General features: G+C 40.3%; 1 protein-coding gene across 3 annotated transcripts in view; it reads left to right on the forward strand.

The window, feature by feature from the left end:
• The first annotated feature begins 281 nt into the window (after nt 1-281).
• The window catches only part of slc41a1 (solute carrier family 41 member 1), a 30,171-nt gene continuing 13,388 nt past the window's right edge, over nt 282-17,064 (forward strand). Inside the window, exons 1-4 of one of the 3 annotated variants that reach the window (XM_056243562.1) lie at nt 282-465; nt 1,896-1,930; nt 2,245-2,956; nt 7,580-7,687. In XM_056243562.1, the coding sequence (XP_056099537.1) occupies nt 2,495-2,956; nt 7,580-7,687 (570 nt within the window). In that variant the 5' untranslated portion in view covers nt 282-465; nt 1,896-1,930; nt 2,245-2,494. The remainder of the gene's footprint in view (nt 466-1,895; nt 1,931-2,244; nt 2,957-7,579; nt 7,688-17,064) is intronic. The other 2 variants (XM_056243561.1, XM_056243560.1) reach the window with 2 other exon arrangements.

The following is a 17,064-nucleotide window of genomic DNA, read 5'->3' on the forward strand; positions in this document are numbered from 1 at the left end:
CCTACTACAGCGAAGGCTTGTCTCATGAATGTTAATTAGTACCGTGACGCTCCGCTTTCTGATTGGCTGAAAATAAAACTCTGCTCTAGTCAGTTCACGAAGGAACGAATCCCACTAGGGAGAAGGCTCGGGTTCGTGAATAATAATTACGTTGCGTGACTAGACGCTCCGGAACAGTTACCAAGCAACGCCTGTGAGATCGATTAGATATTCATGAGCTAAGCGTTTTCCATAGTAGGATTCGAATTTTTCCTCAGCGTCGCCCGCCTCGCGACTTCCTCCTGTCATATAGATGCGCAGGAACGAGCGCGTGTCAAATGGAACAATGTAACGGATCGGAGTTGACAGCCTCAGTCGAGAGGTTATTGATTAATCACGGTCCGGCTCCATAACCATAGATAAGGGCAGAGATCCGCCAGTAGTGACAGGAGAATGACAGCAGGTCCGCAGTGTCTTCAAACCAAGGTAGGACCAGAGGTGATTCATTTACCTGCAGTTTTAATACCACATTGTTACATGATATGCCACATAATATCTGTTTAATTGTAGTTTATGTAGGCTATTTTGGCCCATTGGCGTATGTCTATTCTAATAATGTGTTTAAAAGCCATAAATCACACGTGATTAACTCATGGTCTAATATACATTGGTTGTGTAAAATATTTAAAACTATCCAATTGTATATATATATATATATTTTTTTTTTTAAATGTAAAGATTTCAATTAGAAAATAAAGATTTTTTTTTTACCCTATAGCAGAAGTTCCACAAAGAACTTTATTCTATAGTTTATCTTCAGCAAGTCATCTGTAAACGTCAATCACCCATCGTATGATGTAAAGTATTTTTAGAGAACTGAAAGAACTTATAATTCAAACGAAACCGCATAGTAGCGCAAGGACCTTATAGACCCAAAATGGGGTTTAATGGGGTTCTTGCTGAACTTTAAGTACTCGACAGAACCACAGAAGAAGTGCCAAATACTGTTACACAAGTTTGCACTGTTTTGCCCTGAAAAACAGCGACTGTTTTTGCCACTTTGTTTCAATTTGTATAAAGTGTAGAATAAGTATTAAATGAATGGAATAAACTTTCTTTACTGAAGGATATACGTGTGAAGTAGCACCAAGCCGTGTTAATTTACGTCGTCCCATGCTGCGCTGGATTTGATCGGACTACTAAGTAGGGATTTTGTTTCAGTGCGGAGGTAATGAGCAAATTGTTGTTGGCTCGTATACTCCCTTCTTTCTGCCGTCCCGAAAAGACGTTTCTGGGTGCTCGTTTCTCTCAAGGATCGCCCAGAATTTTTCGTCCTGACTCATGTTTAAAAGTATATCACGTCATAGTCAGTTTATGAACTTTTTACGTCCGGCGGAAAGTGAGTCCAGTCATATTTGCCGTGACGTGTTTGTAATGAAACTGCATAGCGAAGCCGGTTTTTAATGTTTTCTAATCACTGTCGGTTTTGATTTCTATCTATCTATCTATCTATCTATCTATCTATCTATCTATCTATCTATCTATCTATCTATCTATCTATCTATCTATCTATCTATCTATCTATCTATCTATCTATCTATCTATCTATCTATCTATCGTGAAGTTTTCATCATGTTATTATGTGGAAAATATTTCATTATTTGTAATGTGTAATTTCTTTAGGGGGTTTGCATTTTTTAGCTTGGTTTTATTAAGTCATTCAATTCAAAGTAGAAAAAAGGTCTTCACTCACATTCAATTAAAAATTAAGGCAGCAGTTAAACTTACGTTTATAATTTAGTAGGTTGATATAGCTGCAGTATATCTATCTGAAATTCTGATCCAAACTGAAGAAAGTAGTTTTTTTTAGCTTAAATCATTAAAAAAGTTATAATAGGTGTCATTTCCTTTGGCAGGTGACAAGTCGACCTTATCAGACTCAGGCATTTCAGTGAGTCGTAACAGTACTCTGGCTCCAGAGACCTTTAAATACATTTCAAAAAACATTTTACCACGTGGTGTAAAGTGAGACGCCTCCAGCCCTCAAACTGCCCAGCGCTGGTTGGAAAGTTATATAGATGCCTTCAAGAGACACAAGCATCGGACGTTCATTAGGACCCTCAGAACCCATTTTTCTCGTTCATTTTTGTGACATTTTGCACTTACAGGACATCAGCTTTGTTACTTTTGTGAAGTATAACTCACTTGGATTCTTTCTTTTTTTGCACACAGGCTAACATGTGGCTTTCTGTTGTTGTCTTAAAGGAAAATTTGCTTTGAATGGGGAACATAATTTGCATGCTACCCAAGTTCAGGCAGGATCTTACACAAACCTGGAGACGGGGAACGCACCTGCCTCTCTTCCTCGACCTGTAGACTCATTTATCAGCACCAGCCGTCTTTAATGGGATAAACTATCTCCAGAGATCAGGTGAACGGCTGATCTAAACTTAAGTAAGACCTTCAAGCTTCTTAATTTCTTCTTAATTGACACTTTTCATCCTAAGGCCTCCGCATGGTACTCTGGTCGAAAGATCAAGACAAACTGTCCGACATGTCCACCGGGACGGAAAGGATAGAGATGAAGAAGGAGGGGGCGCCGCCGGCATACCACCAATCCAATGGGTCTGTCCATCCGGTAATACTACCCGACAACCCCGAGGAGGTGCCGCAGACTCCCGGGGAGTACGAACTCACAGAGGTGACCTCCTTACCGGACGGTGATCAGGAGAACGAGCGGCCGGACATGGTGGTCCTCGACTGTCGGGCCAACGCGAAGGGTCAGAGGGAAGAGGACGCACTCCTGGAGAACGCCAGCCAAAGCAATGAGAGTGATGACACTAGTACGGACCAAAGCCCGGTGCCACCGGCTCCACTGAAGGAAACGTCCTTCTCCATTGGACTCCAGGTTTTGTTCCCTTTCCTGCTGGCAGGGTTTGGGACAGTTGCAGCTGGCATGGTTCTGGACATTGTTCAGGTGAGTAAAACCAAATTTCCTTGTGTTTAGTGTAAATGTTGGAGACAAAACAAAACATTTCAAATAATTAAAAAAGATTCTGGAGGAAAATATGTGGAAAAAATTCCAGTATTGGAATATTATGAGAATATTTTGTTCTGGAATATATTTATTTTTTATCCAAAAAGACTTTTCAGTATTGTGTATCTTGTTTATTGAAAAGAAGCTCTACATCAAAGCCTAACATGTACAGTACAAATGTCAGAAGTAAAACTAATTGTGACATATTCTGAGGTTTTGCATGCTTGTGATGCCATTGACAGAAAGCCCATCAGTCAAGAGTTTTTCAAATGAGCATGTCCTACGCTCTTCAGATGCTGGTTGCTTGCATCAAGTTCTTTCCAAATAAGCAGTGAGCATGTGCTGCTCCATTCTAAGGGGTTCCCTTGTCCTCAACAGCACGTGGAAGGGTGTAATGGTGTTGATTTTTATTTAGAGGATGTGTAAGGTCTATAAATAATGGAAATCTACCTTGGGTCTATTTTCCAACAGTGATACATTGCCACGGGATAGATAGATAGATAGATAGATAGATAGATAGATAGATAGATAGATAGATAGATAGATAGATAGATAGATAGATAGATAGATAGATAGATAGATAGATAGATAGATAGATAGATAGATAGATAGATTGATTGATTGATTGATTGATTTCCAGTACTTAATGCAATCATGTATGTGCTTGTTTTTACGTTTGGTCTGTTTAAAAATAAGCACATCTTGGCTAACAGGTTGAATATTTTTTTAAGGTCAGTCTATAAAGTCAATAAGTTAAGTGTCTTAGTGGCAGTCATATCACATTCACATTTAGCTCAAACCTTTTTTACTCTTGGCTGCTCTAATTCCACAGTGCTGTACTGTATCTGTACTACCTACTGAAAATGCACTATTCTACAGATAGACATATGACTTTCTGTTGTACCCTGGGTACTAGATGCAAGAATGGATAACCATGTGTTTTATGTTTTTTTTAGTTTTTTTCAAAAACAGTGTGCGTACAGATTCTCTGAAGAGGTGTCTTGTTCCATGTAATACTTACCTCACTTCCTCAGTTTCCTCAGTAAACGATAGAAATCACATATTTGAAATCCAAAGAGTGATTGTTTATTACTTATTGTTGTTTTCTGAGGAAAGGGTGTAGACCTATGGATTGGCGTAAAGACATTTTATTACCAATTGTGTGGAAGAGAGTTCACTAGTTGTTGTTCACGTACAGCATGTATGAGGTTTTAGCTCACTACAGCTCCACACCCTTTGTAGTCTTAACCAGCATGGAAACTTGTTTTTCAGCCGACTTGGTGATTTCGCCTTTTAGCCTGCTGATGTGGAATGTATTGTGCTAGAAAAACTCTTGTCAGACCTGTTTGTGCTGAAGTTTGAATGTGTGAAAAACTATTTTTACCACAAGGACGACAGACTAAACATTAAGGCCGGACAGGAATCCTGTTAGGGTTTACCACATTCATCGTCATCGCATTTTGACAGATTTGAATGCAGACAGACAAGCATAATGTCCTGTCCTTACCCTCCGTGTGCTGAGATCTTACTGTAAGTTTCTGTGTTGCTCAATTTAATGTTTGATCACATGATCGGCGTCTATTATTCACGAGTGCAGTTGACTGATTTCACGTGCAAACGGCAAGTTGTGTGCCAGACGTCCTGTGGAGTAACTGTGGTCAGGAACAGGTGCAGAGAAATTGTACCTCTTTTCTCTCCTAGTGTCTCAAAGATCAAACTAGTGACTTGTTCTGTTTGCGAACACGCATAAATCATCTAATTTCCTTGAATAATTAGCATGTAAGATTTGATGTGATTATTTAGTGGCGTTGCCAAGGCTAGTGTCAATATTACTTTGGATTTAGTGTAGGAGTGCCTAATCCTGTTCTTGGAGATCTACCGTCCTGCAGAGTTCAGTTCCAACCGGACAACCCTGGTTTACAGTGGCTCCAATCCCTTTAATATTTATCTTTATTTATCTATGATGTGTTGTTTGTCCCAAATTGTTGGCAGTGTTATTAAATGCTAGGTATTTAGGTTTTTATTCATATTTAAACTAGCTTTTATTTTTATATTTTCAATTTAAATTTTTAGTTTAGGCTGTTTGTTACGTTCTTGTTTCCGGAAGTCAGTCGCTAGTTCCACCGTCTCAATGACATCACGCACGCCGTTAAAGACGGCAAGCGATAATTGGTCGGGAAGAAACGTGTAGTCTGAGGTGTTTCTTGTCCACGACACAGTCAAAATCGCATAATCTGACACAGTGACTAATGTAACAGACAAAAATATGATGTAGTCTGAACCTGGCATTAAAATGTTTCCCTGATTGACAAAAAACCTTGGAAAAATGTCCCATAGACTTAAATTGAAGGACTTTTGCCATATCTAGATCTGTTTACAGCTTGTTTTGTTTTCAGTAAGTAAGCAACCCACAATACCTCGTTGCAACCATTAAGATCTCAATAGAAGACGCATAGGAAAAATTAACAAGCAAAATTGTTAATGAGCGATGGTTAAGCACTAATCACATTTTCCAGACAATTTCCAGATTATTAAAGGGATAGTTTACCCATAAATGTTGAAAACCTCATGTGTCTTTCTTCCACAGAACATAAAAGAAGATATTTTGAAAAATGTCTCAGTATTTTTCCATACAGTGAAAGTCAGGGACTTTAAAACATCTTCTTTTGTTTTCCACAGAAGATAGACAGTCAATAGACACTCTTAAAAATAAAGATTTTTATTGGCATCTGTGGTTTCATAAAGATCCATTAACATCCATGGAACTTTTCCTTCACACCAAAGGTTCTTTATAGTGGAAAAGGGTTCTTTAGATTTTCAAAAAAAAAGTTTCTTTTAAGAACTGTCCACTGTAAGGTTAATTGGGAACCAAAATTGTTGCGAAAAAAAACCATATAAGCTTGACAAGCCATATGACAAGTTTATCTTGCAAATCTTAGCATGCACATAGATCACTGCAGGTTCACCGGTGTTAAACACACCCCAGGTTGGTAGTGTGTCTTCAGAATTCCTCTGTGACCTTATACTCTGAGCCTTGGAGACCAAGGTGCTGGAACCGAGGAGCGTTGCCAGCCAACATTACACAATCCTGCAATCCGAGCCCCCCTCTGGTTGCATGCCTGCACTTCTGTGCGTCAAGTTCGCAGAACCCTGGGAGGCACATGGAGGCATTAGCCAGGACTGCTCTGTTCCCTGAAGACAACATCGTTCTGGGGGAGGGAGATAGACAGAGTAGAGGAGGTTCAGTCAAAGGGAACCGAAGACAAAGTGGCTGGGCGCCAGCTCCCAATTGATGTTCGTCCTTTTTTAAAAGTGGCCCCTGCACTGCCAAAGACTCAAGGAAAAAGAAACGGTCATTAAAACCCGCCTACTGGAAGCTGCACCGCTCAAACTCCTTAACTACTGCTTTTTGCTGCTATTTGTAGGAGATTTTGTGTTGTTGTGTGTTATGTTTACCGTTCACTTTTTCTCTAACGTTACGTTAGCAGCGCCCGCCACACTTTCTCACTCTCTCCATGTGCTGACAAGATGCTGCTAGAATTGATTTAGCTAGTCAGTGTCAGGCCTGTAATTGCTGTGCACCAGTGGGAATGGGTCTAAAGATAAGCTCTCCATCTATGTATTGATCTACACTGCCTGCTGCTGCATTGCATCGAAGGCACCGCAGCCTAATGGAAAAAAAACAGCCTGCCAGTTACCAGAGTCATCAACTTGGTCAGACATCTCAAGTCGGGTGCTTGGAAGAGGTTCAAATGGACGGAGGCGTCAATAGACCTGAAATTGGCCCGAGTTTAACATTGGCAGATGATAAGTTCGGTGTTATCAGAGCGTTTCCCCTTGGAAACTTTGTTATAAATGGAACAGTGTGTTTGTTTTTTAGTGTTTAATCTCACATGCAAGGATTCCACAGAAGATGATTTCATGGTTGCTCTTTCGTAGTTCGGGAGATATATTTGAGTTTTCTGTATAAACTTTGTCCTAAAATTCAGTAAAAAAATTAAAATGCAGAGCTATAATATGTGAATTAGTTCATATTAGGTAATAATATCATATAACTATTAGCGCTCTCAAATCTATTAATTGATTAATCACATCTAACATTAAAGTAATTTATATATATATATATATATATATATATTTGCACACACACACACACGTAATCCTGTATATTACAAACTTTTATGTTAAATGCGATTAATCACGATTCATCAATTTGACAGCACTAATAACTATTTTTTTTTCTGGCTGGATCAAGATCCACAATCTTATTACAAATCTTTTTCATGTTTGATTATTGATTGTCATGATTATTTTGCAAGTTCTGATTTCCCTATTTAAAAATGATAGCCCTACAAGTTAAAACATAAAAGTAAAAAGACCAACAGGATATTTATATTGAGATCTTTTGGTGTCTTGGCTGATAGGAGAACATTGTGAGATAATTGAGAAGATCACAAACATGGGATCACGGTCTTTAGTTCCAACATGGCTTAGATCTCTAGTTGTTGTTAGGCTTTAATGGTTAGTGATGCTTCTAGCTAAAAAGTTTCTCTTTCTCAATAGCATTGGACGGTATTCACAGAGGTGACTGAAGTCTTTATCCTGGTGCCTGCTCTCCTGGGCCTGAAAGGAAACCTGGAGATGACCCTTGCGTCCAGACTGTCTACCGCGGTAAGTCTTTTAATATTGAACACATTAGATTTCCAATGGGCATGACTGAACCATTTTTTGTTTTAATGTAGAATAACAGATGAATGTTGATAAAACAGAATAAAATTAAGACTCTGAAAGGAATACTGATCTAAAAACTGTATGTACTCCAGCATATTTATTGACTCATATCACTGAGATGTCAAAATATGGACTTAATTACCATATGGTCTGAATTTCATGACGCAATTTCACCTGCGTGGTTTTCTTTTGTCTGGATGGTGACTAATGTTTACTTCAGCCTTTGTGCAGCTTTCAGAGGTGTGTTTGAGTTTCATGTAACCTCCGATGGAATCATTCCTCAGGAATCAGGAGGAATCATTCCTGCTGCTGTACTATAACTACACTTACATTTTCATTTGAAGGGAAATATTGGCGTAACAGGGGTTAGATAAAGAGCCGTTGACTGAAATATAGTTTGAGGGCAATTGCTTTTAGGAAGGATTGGTGAGTGAAAAGTGTGCTATACTTTTCTAAGTGATCAGATGATAAAAATGTCTTACACTTTTAACTTGCCTTACAAAAAAACTCATCTCTGTGACACTGTGTCGAAACATTTGCTGTGGGGTTGCCAGGGTTTTTTGGATGCTTACTATGTTGTTGCAGAACTACCAGAAACTGCAGAACAATGGCCTGGCGATGAGTTTTGTATAGACAAACAACACTTACATTTTACCCTTACACTACCTTTCAAAAGTTTGGGGTAAGATATGTATGATTTTATTCAAAAAGGATGCATTAAATTGATCAAAAGTAACAGTAAAGACATTTATAATGTTACAAAATTAAATTATTTCAAATAAATGCTGTTCTTTTGAACTTTCTAAGAAACCTGACATGGTTTTCACAGTAATATAAAGCAGTAGAACTGTTTTCGACATTGATAATAATAAACAAATGTTTCTTGAGCGGCAAATCAGCATGTTAGAATGATTTCTGAAGGATCATGTGACACTGAAGACTGGAGTGATGATTAGTATCGTCACGATAATAAGAATATTTTCAAATGTATTCAAATAGAAAATTTCACAATGGTACTGTTAAAATAAATGCAGCTTCGGTGAGCACAAAGTCTTTTTCCAAAAAACATTACAAAATATTACCAAGAATGAGTGTACATTTTCTTCAGAAATCGAGTTTGTTTACTTGCGTTTGAATGTACATATGTCTGTAAGCAGGAACGTGAGGTCAGTTATCCACTATTAAACGTTTTAACAAAGCTTTATTGTCCTTCACTGAAGTATGTTAAAAGCAGGGTAATAACTTGGGCTGTCTGCCCCAGTCTCTCAGAGTTTAATGGGACATCATGTAGGACACTATGGTCAAATTAACATCATTTTAATCCTGTTATGCACATGACCGTACACTTCCCCTAGTTACTCCTACACCCGATGTGTCTCGGCTAGACTTGGATATGCCAGGTTTGTGGTTCAGACATTCTTTTGGGCTGTGGTTCTGTGAGATCCTGCCACAAGATTACATGTTTAATCAGAACACATCCTTAAGCAGCCCACGTTTGCTGGTTACATCTTGGAGCAGTGTTTGCACGCTGTGGATGACATTTAATTACTTATGAGAGCAAGATAATAAGCCATCCCAAAATGACATTTTTCATCATTTACTCACTTTCAAGTCATATTGTTATATTAAGAAAAATAGGAATGACATGGGAGAAAGTAAATGATGTGAAATTGTTCATTTCTGTGTAAGCTGATTCTTTAAATCCTGATTAAATACCTGTACTTGTTAAACACTTTAAATTAGAAAAAGTGATTCACGAGTAACAGAAAGCGTTGACCCCGCAGTCCCGAGGTCGTCTGTGTGCTGTAAATCTACAGTAAGTGCTTCGCTGCTGTATGCTGTTTCTCAGAGCCCACTGCTAATTATCAGCAGATTAACAGCACTGTTGCTTTTTAATGCTCTTACGGTACTTCAGGAAAGATTGAATTCCTTTCATAGCATGAATTAGATCCACATGACCACATTTTTCAGTTCTTGCCTCTGAAGAAGACTCTTCTTGTCGAAAGTTGACCCATTTGAAGAGCCTATGTAATGGTTTATCAAATTTTCTGTGCTGTGTCAATGTATTTCCTATTCCAGCAGGAATTTGGGATGGGACATATCAATGGGCGTGTCTTTTTTTTAACAGCTATGATTTGATAGGAAGGATTTGCATTTACATTATTATGCTACCGAGCATTTTATTGAACAAAGCTTAAGAGACCAAATAATGTCATCAATATTTTTGGCCCATTTAACACTGTACTTTTTAAATGTGTATATCTGCTAAATTTATTTTAAGTTTAAGTATATATTATAAAGGAATTTAATACTTTTATTCAGCAAGCATGCATTAAATTGATCCAAAGTGAAAGTAAAGGCATTTGTAATGTATCAAAACATTTGTATTTCAAATAAAACTGTTCTTTTGAACTTTCTGTTCAAATATGCATCATGGTTTTCATAAAAATATTAAGCAGCACAACTGTTTTTAACTTTGATAATAATAAGATTATTAATCATGTTTCTTGTGCTGCAGATTCACATATTAGAATGATTTCTGAAGATCATGTGACACTGAAGACTGGAGTAATGATGCTGAAAATTCAGCTTTGATCACAGGAATAAATTACATTTTAACATGTATTCAAATAGAAAAACAGTTATTTATATATTAATATTTAATAATATTAATATATATAAGAATATTTCACAATATACATTTAAAAAAATGCAGCTTTTATGCGCATGGAAAAATCATACCGAACCTAAATTTTTAACGGTTGTGTATGTATATTATAGTTGAGAGAGGACAGAAAACGAGAAGTAAAATGAGGAAACGGTCAATATGTATGAGCACCATGGCTCAATAAAGTAAATGTTTAACCTGGTTTGATATTTAATGAAAGCTCTTGAAAATTAGCAATGCTCGTTTTTAGATTTAATTTAAATATTAAACCAGAAAGAGACTGTTGCTTTATGTGAAATTGAATGTAAACAGATGACTTTTTGTGTGTAAAAAAACGTGATTTTGTTTCTGATTCTAGCTATTTTTAAATATCAGGTAGTTAATTATACAATGATGGTGTTGTTTGTGTGTGTGTGTGTGTGTGTGTGTGTGTCATTCCACAATGCCTGGAAGGTGACTAACTGCATGCTATACAGTGGTCCAGTTATATGAAGTCAGATGTTAGCTCTTTATCCTATTAAATATTACATCCCGTAAACCCTGTGCTCGCTTGACAACCTGTTTGTCAAAATGTTAACTTTCCACAGTACAAAGCACCTAATCTGGCTTTCTGCCATAAGTCATTTTATCTGAGCTTGTGGACAAAAACTGGACTAAACTCTACGTGTCTCCATTCGCTGCCTCTGCCAGAGGATCCTCCTATGTCTGCTTCAGAATCGCGTGGTTTATTGGCTTGTAGACGTGTACCGCCACCATGTTTTGATTTGCGTAGAGCTTATCGTCGTCACTTGGACCCTCACGTATCAGTAAGTGGCAGGCTGTTGAAGGAATAGTTTACTGAAAAATGAAAACATTGTAATTTACTTATACCACAAATCATTCCAGTCTTGTATTATTATTATTTTTCTGTATAGCTCAAAAGGATATTGGGCAGATTTACATTTTTTATTTATAATTTTTTTTGCAGTTGCAAACAGAAGAAAAAGCAAAAAGCACCATTCAAATTATCATAAAAGTATGATTTGTGTGAATTATTTCAAGTCTCCTGAAGTTATACGATAGTTTTGTGTGAGTAAAGAGGTCTTTCCCTCTGGCGAAGCCCGTTATTCATATTCAGATTATTATTATTTATGAATCTTTTATTATGATTCACAAAACCAGTCTGAAGGAATCACTTATGAATCATCCGTTTCTTATTTTTGTCTCTTTTCATTGTAATTCCCTGGACCAGCACATTGTTTTGTTTCCAGTGGAAGAAATGAAGTCATAAGGGAGAGTAAACAATGACAGTATTTTATTTTTTGGGTGAACTATTTACATCAGCAGTGGAAGTAGCCGAGCCATCTCTGTTTTTACCCCTCGTGTGTGTGTGTGTGTGTGTGTGTGCGTGTGTGTGTGGACATACTGCGGAACAATCGGCATGATCGCCGGAGTAGGGTCACCTCAGAGAGCAGAAGGCGGTTGGCATCGACTCAAGAGCTCCTTCCTTTTGCCTCATGGAGCCCCTGTGTACACACACACACACACACACACACACACACACACACGCATACATACATGCATGCATTCACTTAACTTAAACCTTGGCTACAACCGCCCCACTAACGGCCTCCCCTGCCTGCTTTTCCTTCATCCTGTTGCACAGGATATTTGTAATATAGTAGTGTTGCTAATTTACTGTTATTGTAGTTTGAGCCAGAACAGAAATCAGACTGAAGGAAAAAAAGAAAGAATTGATGTTTTTCTGCCTGGTGAACACTGAACGAACAATAATGATTTATAGACACGCAGAATCAAGTATTGAGGCTTTTAGTGGCCATTTTATTACTATAGGTCACACAAACCCCGAACCCTAAGAATTAAACTTTGGCCTGTAAAGTCACCCTGCCTCAAATTGTGTAGCTTATTTAGGAGAGATGTGCTATTATTTTTCTATTATTATTAAGGCATCACATTTGTGATTTCTGTCTGTTGGGCAATCAAACATCCCAAAAATAGTAGTTATATTGCACACACACGCACACAAAAAAAATGTTTAGTCAGTGTTTAAAAAAATAATAATCCTATAATAAGATCAATTCATTTGTATATTATTATTATTATTATTATTATTAATTTAATATACTAGAATTTAAGAAATATTTATTTATTTAACTGAATATAGTGAGGTCTATGCAAAAATAGATACACTGCACAAAAATCCAGTGTTTTGTCTTGTTTTCTAGTTAAAAAATAAAAATTAGTATGCATTTATAACGTACTCGGTTACTAACGTAACCTCGGTTCTCTCTAGAGAGGGAACGAGTACTGCGTAATAGCTTACGCTAGGGGAAAACCTCTTCAGTGAAGCGCAAGTCCCCTATGCGCTTCACTGAAGCGAGAGCCATGAGAAACACTGTTTTGAACGACAGGTGTTTCATGTCCACCGGCTGGATTGGCTCGAACGGGGCGCCTTTCATGGCCTCCAGGACCGTGGAAAGGTCCCACGTCGGGACTGAAGGGGGCCTGGGAGGGTTTAGCCTCCGAGCTCCCCTAAGGAAACGCACGACTAAGTAGTTCTTCCCCAGCGACTGGCCAGACACCGGTTTTGCAAACGTTGCTATGGCCGCCACATATACTTTGAGCGTGGATGGGGTCCTGCCCTTATCCAGTAGCTCTTGAAGGAAGGAAAGCACTTCCGAAACCCCGCATTCCACAGGTGAAAAGCTCTGGGCTTGACACCATGCAGAGAAAACAGACCATTTCGAGGAGTAGAGCCGCCTGGTAGACGGAGCTCTAGCCTGCGCGATCGTGTTTAACACCCCTTCTGGGAGGCTAGCGGGTACCCGTTGATGGCCCATGCGTGCAGGGACCACAGCTCCGGGCGAGGGTGCCAAATCGAGCCCTCCGCCTGAGAGAGGAGGTCTCTCCTCAATGGTACAGGCCATGGGGCAGTGCTGGTCAGCTGCATCAGGGCAGGGAACCACGTCTGGTTTGTCCAGAGCGGGGCTACGAGCAGCACTGGGCATCCGTTTTCCCTGATTCGTTCCAACACCTGAGGCAGGAGCGAGACAGGAGGAACAGCATATAGGGGGCAGCGGGGCCAAACATGAGCCAGCGCGTCCTTGCTTTTCGAGAAAAACTTCGGGCAATGAGCGTTTTCGTGGGACGCGAATAGGTCCACCTCTGCTCTGCCAAACGTTTTCCACAGCAGCTGGACCGTCTGCGGGTGCAGCGACCATTCTCCTGCTGGAACATTGTTCCTGGACAGTCTGTCTGGTCCCACATTCAGGTGACCAGGCACGTGCACTGCTCTCAGTGAGAGCAGGTTGTGCTGAGCCCAGACCAGGAGGCGTTCCGTCAGCCTGTGAAGGTTTCGTGACCTGACGCCGCCCTGGCGATTTATGTATGCCACCACTGACATGTTGTCCGACCGGACCAAGACGTGGTGGCCTGTTACCTGGGGACAAAAACGCCGTAGCGCTTTGTCGACTGCTATCATCTCCAAGCAGTTTATGTGAAGGAGCTTTTCCCGTTCTGACCACAGGCCAGCTAGCGGTCTGCCCTCGAGCAGCGCTCCCCACCCCGAGGTGGAGGCGTCCGTAGACACCACCTTCACACTCGAAGCGGTCCCCAGACTCACACCTGACTGATACCAGTCGGTTATTTTCCAAGGTTCCAGAGCTGAAACACACTGTAGGTTGACCCTGAGGCGAAACAGACCCGCTGTCCATGCCCTGGGTGGAACCCGCGCTTTCAGCCACATCTGCAGTGGGCGCATGCGAAGCAAGCCCCACTGGAGTACAGAGGCCGCTGAGGCCATCAGCCCCAGCATTTTCTGAAACCTTTTGAGCGGAACTATCGAGCCGTGGCGGAAGGATTTCGCGACGCGCTGAATATTTAGTCCGCGCTCTGGTGACAGGCGTGCCGTCATGGATAGCGAGTCTAACACTGTTCCCAGAAAGGAAATTTTCTGACTGGGGGACAGTGAGCTCTTCGCCCAATTGACTGTGAGGCCCAGCTCCTCGAGGTGCTCGAGTAATGCGGCCCTGTGTTCTATGAGCTCCGATCGTGATCGAGCTAGAATCAGCCAATCGTCCAAGTAGTTCAGGACTCGCATGCCCTAAAGTGTCAGGGGTGCGAGCGCCGCGTCCATGCACTTCGTGAATGTACGAGGTGCTAGGGACAGGCCGAACGGCAGGACTGTGTATTGATATGCCTGGCCCTCGAAAGCGAATCTCAAGAATCGCCTGTGATGGGACGCTATTTGTATTTGGAAATAGGCGTCTTTCAGATCTATTGACATAAACCAGTCCCCGTGGCGCACTTGCGCAAGGATTTTCCTGGTCATAAGCATTCTGAACTGGCGCTTCACAAGCGCTCTGTTCAGCTGTCGCAGATCTAAAATGGGCGCCCCACTCAGCGAAATCCCGTCGCTGAGTGGGGCGCGGCACGAGCCACAGGATGGCATCTTTAAAAAGACGCAGCTCTTTTGTGATGAGAAGTGTAAGTCGCGTCAAGTAATCGAGCAAACACTCTCAGCAGAGTAAGGATACAAAGTGATATAAAAGGATATAGAACGCCGGAAAGCGCAGCAGGTACGGCAGTTGAAGGCGGCGAGGCCAGCGACTCCAGAGCTCGTCCCGCTGAAAAGCTTGCTTCGACGGCGCGGCTTCTCACTCCGGATCCAGCGATGCGTGTGCTTCGCTGAAGAGATGAAAATCAGCTTGTACCAGCCTAACGAGCATATTTATAGAGTGAGACCACGCCCTTTCTGGCGGGACGTGACGATATGGGCGCGAGTTGCCCCCATTGGTCATTACATCACGCAGAGTCTATCTCTCGATAGGCTGCTGCATTTGCCGCAAGAGCAGCCAATAGGCGCGCGAGCTGTCTCGCCTGTGTCTGCTTGCTGCTGCAAAGCGTTTTACATTAATAAAAAATTAAGGATAATTTTTGGCTTCAATATCTCGTGGAAAAGAGGTTTTCCCCTAGCGTAAGCTATTACGCAGTACGAGAGATACTCTCGTAAGAGAACTCTTTCCCCGCCAGCGTAAAAAAAAAAAAAAATTGTCAGCCAACACCAGCATTTTTGGCCCCCAGAATATTTTGTTGTATGAATCTGAACATATTATATATCAAAAGAAAGAACAGAGCCTCAACAACAACAACAAAAAACATATTTTAGTCTAGATTCTTTTTTTTAATCAAGTCTCTAATGTAGGTAAGGTTCATTGAAAAAAGCTACATTTTGAACAAAAAGCTGAGAAAATCACTTTTTTGTCAAAGACTACGTCCGGAGCCGATTCCGAACGATGATCAAACAGATAGAGTAGATCAGGTCCATCAACTCCTCAAAGCTTTACAGTCCTATGCCTCTTCATGGCTTCGACATTTCGTTTGGTAACGTTAGGCAGTTTTATATGCTGTTTGATGATTGCGTTAGCTTACATGTGTAAGAAATGCTTCTATCTCTTGTTTCTGCTACTTCTTCACTTGTTTTTGGATCCAGAGATTCTGTACTATATCAGAAGTAGGCAGAATGCCTACTATATAACAGTGAAAACGGGAAAATTCCATCAATGGCAAATAGAAAACAGGCAAAAATACTGATTATAAAAAAAGTTGCAATGTTGCCTTAAATTGAAGTATTGACTCGAGTGGTGAGCTGGTTTTGGCCTGGAAGCAACCATCCAGAACAGCCTAAAGCATTCTCATACTAACGTGTGAAAAACCATTTAAAACACCCTATTAATGGCAAAAGAAACGTACTGATCCTGGCAACATCCTTGCATTGTTTCAGCGACTTTTGTACTGGCAAGGAGCATTTGTGTTTTTTTGTTTTGGTGGTGTTTTTTGTTTTGTTTTTTTTTACGTTAAAAACCTGGTTTATTTTGTCATGCAGTGTGTAATTGAGTTTTTTAAAGCAGTGAAGTGGTGGAGTTCACAGGAAGCTCAGAAGTGCTACAGCTCTTTTGAAACATAATGAAAGGCTACAGTGAGGTGCACTGAATGTCTAAAAGAGACTGCTGGGCTGTCGGCCTCTGGGAATGCATTCTGCACACGTACTCGGGCTATTCTACTTCCTGTCTCATTTAGGAAAGAGAACTGGTTCCTTCACATTTGTGTGTTGGGCTCCTGTACTAGATTTGCATTTTAGAAATTGCCTGCCAAGCTGTACATTTTCAGACATCATGCAGTGTTGATGTATTTCCTATTGAAATAGGAAGTTGTGGCAGAACATATCAAAGGGATTGTCCTTTTTCAATTGAAATACCATATCTGTATTAATTCTGTGCGCAGTATGGACATTTCAGTATGCATGGAATAGCCAGATAATAACCATACTAAGTTTTACTCAAATGTACTGTATCTACTATATTCCACAATGCAATGTGCTTAAGGTTAACAAATGAACCTGTATTTTTTAAAGAGTTGAGACATTTTTACACACAGTTGTATCATAAAAGGAAATATATTATGTTTTATACAGTGTGTGTGTGTATAATATATATATACACTCACCGGCCACTTTATTAGGTACACCTGTCCAACTGCTCGTTAACACTTAATTTCTAAGCAGCCAATCGCATGGCGGCAACTCAGTGCATTTAGGCATGTAGACATGGTCAAGACAATCTCCTGCAGTTCAAACCGAGCATCAGTATGG

This window comes from Rhinichthys klamathensis, unplaced genomic scaffold (assembly GCF_029890125.1).
Source record: "Rhinichthys klamathensis goyatoka isolate OS25496 unplaced genomic scaffold, OSU_Roscu_1.1 h1tg000810l_1, whole genome shotgun sequence".
Lineage (NCBI taxonomy): Eukaryota > Metazoa > Chordata > Actinopteri > Cypriniformes > Leuciscidae > Rhinichthys > Rhinichthys klamathensis.